This window comes from Peromyscus eremicus, chromosome 4 (genome assembly GCF_949786415.1).
Source record: "Peromyscus eremicus chromosome 4, PerEre_H2_v1, whole genome shotgun sequence".
In the NCBI taxonomy this organism is placed as follows: Eukaryota; Metazoa; Chordata; class Mammalia; order Rodentia; family Cricetidae; genus Peromyscus; species Peromyscus eremicus.
This window is the reverse complement of record NC_081419.1, coordinates 86214955-86224810: the sequence shown is the minus strand read 5'-3', so window position 1 is coordinate 86224810 and position 9856 is coordinate 86214955. Positions and strand designations below refer to the sequence as shown.

The 9856-nt window shown below is 40.1% G+C and overlaps 2 protein-coding genes across 2 annotated transcripts; both read right to left on the bottom strand.

The window, feature by feature from the left end:
• Positions 1-2144: 2144 nt before the first annotated feature.
• On the bottom strand, positions 2145-3083 carry LOC131908465 (olfactory receptor 4F6-like). The gene has a single exon (XM_059259508.1). It carries the CDS (start codon positions 3081-3083, stop codon positions 2145-2147), a length of 939 nt encoding a protein of 312 aa, XP_059115491.1.
• A 5834-nt stretch (positions 3084-8917) lies between these two features.
• On the bottom strand, positions 8918-9856 carry LOC131908464 (olfactory receptor 4F15-like). The gene has a single exon (XM_059259507.1). The coding sequence runs from the start codon at positions 9854-9856 to the stop codon at positions 8918-8920; it is 939 nt and encodes a 312-aa protein (XP_059115490.1).

Here is a 9856-nt window from a genome sequence, read left to right as displayed (position 1 = left end):
GTCAGCACAATTGATCCCCTATCAACTTGACACACAAACACAACATTGTGAAGCCTTAACATTTCTTTTCTTATTCTTCCCTGAGATCAGACATTAACATCAAAATCACAATGTAAGCATTCTAAAATTTAAAATCTCACAGTTTTTAAAAATACACTTAAAAATTGAGTCTCCTTAAAGTTCAAAGTCTTGAGGTCAGGTAGAAAACTGGTGCAAGGGAAACTCCCATGAATCTATAGGACGACCCCAGGTAAGACTCCTAGCAATAGTGGATAGGTAGCCTGAACTGGCCATCTCCTGTAATCATATTGGTAACTACCCTAGTTGTCGTCAGAGAGCCTTCATCCAGTGCCTGATTGAAACAGATGCAGAGATCCACAGCCAAGCACTGGGCCAAGCTTGGGGAATCCTGCTGAAGATAGGGAGGAAGGATTGTACGACCAGGGGTGTCAAGGTCATCACAAGGGAACCCAAAGAAACACCTAAACTGGGTTCATCGGAACTCACAGAGTCTGGACCTCCAGCTAGGGAGCCTGCACGGGACCGACCTAGTCCCTCTACATATGTGTGACGGTTGTGTAGCTTCATCTCATTGTGGGACTCCTAGTGGTGGAAGCAGGTCCTGTCCCTAATGCTTTGGCTGGCTTCCAGGAACCTACTCATACCAGGTTGCCTTGCCCAGCCTTAATCTTACAAGGGGAGGAGCTTAGTCCCAGCTCAACTTGATATGCCATGCTTTGTTGACACCCATGGGAGGCCTACCCCTTTCTGAACAGAAACAGAGGAGGAATATCCACTGGGGGGTGGAGTGGAGGTAGGGATTGGGAGGAGAGGAGAGAGGGGAAACTTAGGTGGGCATATAAAATAAATGAATCTACTTAATTAATAATAAAAATTAAAAAATTCAAAGTCTTTTAAAATTCAAAGTTTCTCAACTGTGGGCTCTTGTAAAATCAAAAGTAAATTAAATAATTTCTTTTTTAAAGAGGGGAGAACCAGGGCACAGTCACAATCTTGACAGAGCAAATCCACACCTAGAATGTGCAAATACCTCAATATAAATCACCTGGGGTTCACTCATGATCTTCTAGACTCCTCCAAAGGGGTTGGGTCACTTCTCTGATTCGCCCTCTCCCGCACACACAGCCTGTCTTCTTTGCCCAGGCTGGCTCCAATCCACTTCTGCTGCTGGTTTTGATGCCATTTTAAAAGAGCTGTATATATATTTTTTTCTTTTAGAATGTTAGCTCCTCAAAAGCAGGGGCCGTGTTTTCTGTATGTTCTATTGTGGCTAGTACACTGCAAATGCTCAAAAAATATTGGTGATGGGAGGCAGAGAGTCTCAACAATGAGGGTGATAAAAATCCCAAGCACTGTTCTATGGCTTATTTCATTATGATCTGATCACATTCAGAAATATCAGCCATTTTGGACAAATCATCCCAAATGCTGCATTCAAATAAAAGTGCAGTGGAGGTGGAGGGTGTTTTAAGAGAAATGAAATCACATGCATTTGTGGTGCCATGATGCATCTTCATTCACAACTCATTTACCTTGATTTTGCCTCAGTTCCCAGGCCAAGGAGAATTAAGCTATGGACAGCAGGATGTCATCTCATTCAAGTAAATTACAAATGATACCTGAAACTTGTCACATTTGTCTAATTGGTTATTCATATGCATTAGATATTGCTAAACTAGTTTGATTATGAAATTGTGATATTTACCTGCTATTTGTTATTGATTTTTTTAATGAATAATGCCCAATAGATGAAAAAAGATTTGCAACCTAAAATTTTCCCACCCCTTGGAATTTGAATAATAAATTTGTTTTTTAGCTTATTTCCCTAATTGTTCCCCCTTCAAAAAATGTGATCTTTACAAATGTGTTCTTTAACAGTTACCACTATTGCATTGGTCATTGTGGTGGGGTAAGATTATTGGTGGGCTAAGCCTGGCAAACTCTTTTTGTCTTCAAGTCTGTTGAATAAACAGTTAATAATATCCAAATTCAATACAGGCAGAAAACAAGCAAGGTTACATCACATATTAGAACACAGCAACATTCTGGTTAAATATAACATAGTTTATATAGTACATAGCCATCTGAAATTCTACTTGCATGTTCATGTATCTTCAATATATTTAAGAAAGCTTACTATAATCCATAAGCCGAGTGCATAGTCTTCTCATCGCTGCCTTCATCTCTTTATTCCTAAGTGTATAAATTACTGGATTTAGAAAAGGAGTAATAATTACATCGAAGATGGCAAGAAATTTATCCAGATGTGATGTTGGAAATGGCCACATGTAGAAGAAGATTAGGGGTCCAAAGAACAAAACGACCACCATGACATGAGCTGACAGAGTGGAGAGGGCCTTGGCTAAACTCCCCAAAGATTTCTTTTGAACAGTCATCAGAATAAACATGTAAGAGATGATCAGAATTAAAAAGGAGGCCACAGAAATGAACCCACTGTTGGCAGTAACCATAAATTCCAGTGCATTGGTGTCCATACAAGCAAGTTTAATAAACCGAGGAAGGTCACAGAAAAAGCTGTCTAATTCATTAGGGCCACAGAAGGGTAAGTCTACCACAAAAATCAACTGAGTCACTGAGTGGATGAAGCCAATAATCCAAGAAGCAACTAAAAATAGAACGCACTTTTGTGGACTCATGATGGTCAGGTAGTGGAGAGGCTTACATATGGCAACATATCGATCAAAAGCCATGGCTATGAGCAGCATCATCTCAGCACCTCCAATTGCATGGATCAAAAAGATCTGAGTGATACAGCCCCCAAAAGAGATGGTTTTGTGCCTTCTGAGAAGGTCGTAAATCATCTTGGGTGCTGTTGATGATGAACATATCAAGTCAATGATGGAAAGATTGGCTAATAGGAAGTACATAGGAGACTGTAAATGGGGGTCTGAAGTTACAGTTAGTACAATGAGAAAATTTCCCAACAGACTTGCCACGTAGAACACACAGGAAAAGAGGAAGAGGAATAGCTGGATTGTCCATGAGTTGGAGAGTCCCAGGAAGACAAACTCAGACACCACAGAGTAGTTTGCTTCATGCATTGCCTTTGTTGGCTGTGACAGCCTTCATGCTGTCTAAAAGAGGAGAACAATGAGAACCTCTGATTTAGGACAAGCAGTGTTCAACTGACAAAGTCACATGAAAGACTAGCATGCCTTTGATGCCTTTGGAGAGAGTTATGTATAAATAGTGAAAGAAAAAGAGGCCATAAATTTGAACCAAAGCAAGGGCGTGAGGGATACACGGAAGGGTTAGTAGAAGGAAGGAGGAAAGTGATGTAATTGTATTATAATTTCAAACAATAAAAAATAAAAAGTACTTCTTTTAGGCCCCACCCCAAAAGCAATTACTATTCCTCTCATTTATCTCATTGTCTAAAGTATACCAAAAATTAACCCTTTCATTTCCTTGGATAAATTTTTTAATCATATTTTTTATATTTTAAAATTATATTTTATAAGCCTATCTTTCAGATGACTGAGCTAAAAGGTTTTTTGGATATTAACTGTCATATTCTTTTTTTTTTTTTTTGTTTGTTTTTCAAGACAGGATTTCTCTGTGTAACTTTGCGCCTTTCCTGGAACTCACTTGGTAGCCCAGGCTGGCCTCGAATTCACAGAGATCCGCCTGGCTCTGCCTCCCGAGTGCTGGGATTAAAGGCGTGCGCCACCACCGCCCGGCAACTGTCATATTCTAATGACAAATTTTCCATAATTTGGCAATTGTTAAGATATTAATACTATGTATATGATCACATTAAAAAGCCTATATGTACATTTCAGGACCAGAGGTGGGCATTTCTTTTCTCTCTATATTCAGATGGCAAGAAGACAAAAAAAGGGCCGAGGATTCAGGTTTATAGCACTCACTGTGATTTCGAGAAATTGAAAAAAGCTGTGGATTCTGCGGAGCATATTCTGCCTGATGCCCGGTGGAGGAAATAGTGGAAGATATCAAGTGAAAGAGACAACCAGAATGAGAGCCATGGGTCATGATCCCCACAAAGAAATGAGAGCAAACATGTCAGCAGATGTGGTGAGGACCTGTCTCCTTGTAGGTAAAGACTCTTCAGTTCATTCACAACTAAATTAAATGCATGCCAAACATCAGCACAATAGCCTTTTCTTATTAATTAGACAAGAGTTAAAATATCATGGTTTGGGGATGGATGGAGAAGCAAGCATTCTCACACCTGATGGCAGAAAAATGAAGTGATTAAGTTTGAAATGCCTTCTGAATTTTTTACAAAGGTGTTTGTTTTGGCTCAGCACTTCCACCTCTAAGGTTCAAAGTTCTTGAGTATTTTCACATGTATATTCAGGTGAGTAAGGTAGACAATGAAAGAACATTTTTTGTTATTTTGTCTAAAGCACTGTTTTCAAGTTCAATGGCTCAAAAATGCCTTCAGTATGTGACACGGGATACTAGTTAAATAACTCACCTTCGAGTGTTGTAATTTTTGGTCTTTCAAGTTAGTAAAAGTGTAAAAGTGGATAAGTTACTATGGTTTGAAAAAATCTGGAAAGCAGGTGTGGACATTGTTGGTGGACTGTCCAGCTAGTCAATGCTCTGTCTCTACTTAAATCTCAGTTCTCCAGGTTTCAAACTTTCTGTTTGTTTAGTAGAATGGCTCTACTTTAAAAGAGGGCAGAATTGGGAGTGAGGCTGATGCTAGGACATCACTCTTCAAACTTCAGTGGTCCCCATTGCAGAGGACAACATCCACACAGCCCATTGAATGTGGAGAGGTTGAGCTGGTGCCTGTATTGAGCCTTTACCTGTGCATTCTAGTTTCTTTGGTGAGGGAAGGTACTCTGCAGGCTACTGAAAGAGAAACATGGATGCCATACACCCACAAAACCCTGGACCTACAATCTGTCCTTCCTGCAAGGTGTGCTGGGGCAATGTTGGCACAGAACTTGTGGGGGTAGCCAACCAATATCTGAGGCCCATACCATGAGAGGGAGCCCATGCCCTATACTGCTTGGGATAGCTAGGGACCAGAGACTGGATAGCCCAGAGACCTAGGGTAAAACCAAAAATGACTGATGAAAAAATTAGTGAAGTGATTCCTAATAATATTCTTCTATACTCGTAGATTGGTACCTTGTCCAGTCATCATCAGAGAGGCTTCCTGTGGCATAAGATGGGAGTGAGCGTAGATCCATAGCAAACATTAGGCAAGAAAGAGAGTCTAAATGTATGGTCTCCATTGGATCCTTCCACTCTGCACTTTGGGAACCCCGTGGAGGGAGTGAGGAATGACTGTAAGAGTCAGAGGGGATGGAGGACACCAAGAGAACATGACTCACTGAATTAACTAAGCAGAGTGCATATAGGCTCACAAAGACTAAAGCAGGAAGCATGGTGTCTGCATGGATCTGCACCAGGTCCTCTGTGTGTATATTATGGTGTTTTTGTGGGACTTTTACCAGTAGAAGTGGGTGTATCTTTGACTCTTTTACCTGCTCTTGGGACTCTTTTTCTCCTACTGGGTTGCCTTGTCCAGCCTCCATGTGAGAGCTTTCATCTTGTCTTATTTTGTTGGGTTTGGTTCTTGCCTCTTGAAGGCCTACTCTCTTCTGAAGGGAAACTGAGAGGAGTGGACCTGGGGAACAGGAGAGGAGGAGGGTGGGAGGAATGGATGGTGTGTGTGTGTGAAACTCTAGTCAGGGTGTGTTGTTTGGTAGAAGAATCTATTTTCAATAAAAAGGCAGCAAAGTACTTCAGGCTGAATGCTTCAGTGAAAATAGATTGAAGTCATATAGTTAACTGAATACAGTTTATTAATGAGGATTTGGACCTCAGTCCCACTGTCTTTGCACTGTCCTAAATCTCAGACTGTGTTCATCACAAAGCAAAAGTCTCTGTTCACACTCCACTGCTAAGTGTAAAGTGTAAGAGAAGGACAAGCCTCAGAGACCTCTCCAGAGCGGTGCATTTCCTCCTGTGATCAGGACAGCTTATCCTTTTCTGGACCAACATAAACAGGCAATGAACTTTAAATCATGTGAAATTAGCACCAATGGAGCAGTCTGATAATGCTGGAGTTTTTGTTAAAGTCACAAATCAACATTTGAAACTGCTCAGGGAAAGACTGGCTATTCTTTACTTGGTAAACTTTTTTTTTCTGAGTTATTAAAAAAGTTGAATTAAATTAGAGTTTCTGGATAGTGCTAAAAATTTCCTCGAAAGAGTTCCATACGATCATCACAAGCTTCTCCACTGTTTCTTCTTCCTGAGAGGGACAGAGAGAGCCCAGGACATCGGTCAGTGTCCTAGAAGTTGTGTGGAGAGGCCATTAGAGCTGCATGCTTCCACAGGAGTCCTCAGTGTTTTCAGGACAGACTGGAAGACTGCTGTCACCCAGTGACACTTTGCCAAGTGTCTGTGATGCTCTTTTGATTGTAAACTAGGGAAACAAAGGTCCAAGAAGATCGAGGACTCTGCTTAAGCCACAGAGCAAATTGTTGCAAATCTGGAGCAAGCATGTTTGCCTTTTGGCATCATCAGTCCCAGATTTATTTATTATTTCATTTCACCTGTTTATTTTGCTGTGATTATTCTATAATTTGTGTCTTGTCTGTGGCCCAAGGAATCATAACACATCACTTGGACAACATTATAAGAAGAGACGGTTCTGAAAGTTTCACTATATAGGAATAATAAATATTAAATCAGTTGTTTGCTAATTATCCCAATTTGATGATACAATATAATTATGTATCTTAACAGCTTATTATATACCTACAAATATTGTATTTACAATTAGAATTCAGCCCTTCAACCTATATATATGAAACCTAGTTTCTTTACTGTTGTCCAAGACTATTGTTATTTTCTCTATCTGGCTATATTTTAACTTTTATTTTATTGCTTTTGTGGGATGCACACGTAAGACTTCCATGAAAATGCCACTGGAGTAACCTCTACCATGTCGAAAATCTCATGACTTTGCTCATTTCTCTGACTTGTACACTTTAATTGATGGGTAATACGTTGCAATTTCCATAATGAATTTATTTCTTCTGGTTAATTAGATTTTTTTCCTCTGCTCTATGTGTTTCCACTTCAAATTCTGATTTTTCTCAAAGACATTTTCCACCAGTGGGATAGTCAGAGGTACAATGAAGGGCTGGATAGGTAGATCAAAATGAACAAAGTACAACACACACACACACACACACACACACACACACACACACACACACACATCAATATGAATCTCGGCATTTTGTGTGCTAACTAGGGAAAGTAATGAAAAGGTAGCTTCCATCCATCTAACCTACCTGGATCAGTGTTGGAATGATCACGAGTTAGACAACCCGAACCGGCCGAGCTCTAGCCTATGCCATGGCTTGGCATAAAAAGTCAAGTGTAATACCTCCACAGAGGGAATGGTGGCTAATTAGTAGCATGGGAAAGTCACTTCAGTGTTGCCATAGAATTCTGGGACTGCCATTCTGAGTACATTTTGCCAAGGGAATTGTTTCCTAGGACCACAGAAATTTGGCCAGAGTCAAAGGAAAACTGCGATAATGGGTCACTTGAAGAGAAAGAAGGGAGACCATAGAATTATTTTAGTACAAAAAAATTACTGCTAAGTTTTATCCCCTTCAAATAGTAAAGCAATGGATATTTAATGGTATATTAAAATTATAGAATATAAATCTCAATTAACATATTTTATCGAGTTGTGTTTACTATTATGGTATATGAAGTTATAAAATGTATTTAGAATTTATAAGAAAGTGAAGGGACTCACTTTCCTACAGGCAGTAGAATATTTTGAGTCAAAACAAGGTTGCTTGGCTTTACAGCCTAGATCTTGTCAGATGGTGTCTTTGGTCTCATTAGTAGTTCTTTTTGTGTTTTAGTTCCCTTATCTATAAATCAAGAATGAACATATTACCTACCTTGTTTTTTTCTAGAATTGAATCAGTGCATATAAAAAACCTGACATGTTATATACATATAATACTTGTTGAAGGTGGTGCAGAAGGGACCTGCGGGTTGTTGCAGGTAGAGAGAGTCCTGGTGGAAGCCCAGAGTTGGCTGTGGTGCAGGCATGGGTGGCCAGAGTAGGCAGGGTCACTAGCTGTGGGACCTGGGCTTGTTCTGGAGGGTTATGGAAAAGATATGATGGGTAGGTCAGCTGTACTCAGCCATCTTGACCATGGAGGAGGACTTGGGACATCGGGGTACCAAGTGGGGTGGTTATAAAATTGAATGTTTAATGATTTCAAACAAAGTTTATGTCAGATTATCATTAGTCTTCTTGCCCTTGGTGTTTCATTCACTAGCCTGTTAGGAACTGTCATAGCTTTCACCCATCAGTATCCCTACAGGATTTTAAGAGCCTATCCATTGTTTTAACTACCACCACCAACATTTTTATTGAACACTTATTAAAACAGGGAAATACTACAATAAAAAGGAGTTATGCTCATCTTCAACAGTAAATTGCTGGACATAGTTTTTTAGGCCCCTCCTGGAGGTTTAAGAACACTATAACTGGTAGATTGAGTGGAAAATCAACTTTGTTTTGAGATATTTTTTAATTAGTAATTATACAAGGAACAGGTGGAAAACATTCCTTAATTTATTTTGCACAATCATCAAGGTAAAATACTGTATAGAATTATGACTATTAAATACTTTCTAGGAAGCATCCAGCACAGGGTCTGAAGCATAGAGTCTCCAATTCTAACTCCCAGTATCCATGTTGATGAAGGTACTAATGACAGTAACTTGGCAAATCCCTGAATGTAACCTGGTACACAAACTAATGGAGAGCTGAAATACCACTGACTTTATTTTCCTCATTGTCATTGAGTGTAGAGTTACACTTTTACTGTTTTTTTTTTTAAAGTACTTAGGATACCTTCCTGTACCTAAGAATCTGGTAGCAGAGTTTCCTCATTGCTGCTTTCATCTCCTTGTTCCTGAACGTGTAGATGACTGGATTCAGAAAAGGAGTGAGGACTGCATCAAAAATAGCAAGAAATTTGTCTAAGTGTGATGAAGGGAAGGGCCAGGTGTAGAAGAAGATTAACGGTCCAAAGAACAAAACCACCACAGTCACGTGAGCTGACAGAGTGGAGAGGGCCTTGGATACGCCACCTGAAGAGTGCTTCCTAACAGTTACCAAAATGAAGATATAAGAAATGATCAGTATGAAGAAGGTGCCCACAGAGATGAGTCCACTGTTGGCTGTGACCATGAACTCCAATTTATTAGTCTCTGTGCAAGCAAGTTTAATGAGCTGAGGGAGATCACAGTAAAAACTGTCCAATGTATTAGGTCCACAGAAGGGCAAGTCTACAACAAAAGCTAGTTGGGCCACTGAGTGGATAAATCCCAGGATCCAGGCTACTGATAAAATGAAAATGCATATTCCTGGTCTCATGATGGTCAAGTAGTGCAGAGGTTTACATATGGCTATGTATCTATCAAAGGCCATGGCTATGAGCAACACCATTTCTGTGCCTCCAATAGCATGAATAAAGAAGATCTGAGTTATACAACCCCCAAATGAGATGGATTTGTGTTTTCTAAAAAGGTCATAAATCATCTTGGGTGCTGCAATAGAGCAAACCCCCAGGTCAAGAAATGAGAGATTGGCCAGCAGGAAGTACATTGGTGAGTGCAGGTTGGAGTCAGCGGTCACAGAGAACACAATGAGGAGGTTCCCCATCAGACTTGCCGAATAGAACACAGAAGAAAATAGGAAGAGAAGTAACTGGATTCCCCACGTATTGGAGAGTCCCAGGAACACAAACTCAGATACAACAGAGTAGTTGTTTCCATCCAT

Bases quoted from the DNA above. Each gene is read 5' to 3' on its own strand.
- LOC131908464 (XM_059259507.1), bottom strand. From the start codon at position 9,856: ATGGATGGAAACAACTACTCTGTTGTATCTGAGTTTGTGTTCCTGGGA.
- LOC131908465 (XM_059259508.1), bottom strand. From the start codon at position 3,083: ATGCATGAAGCAAACTACTCTGTGGTGTCTGAGTTTGTCTTCCTGGGA.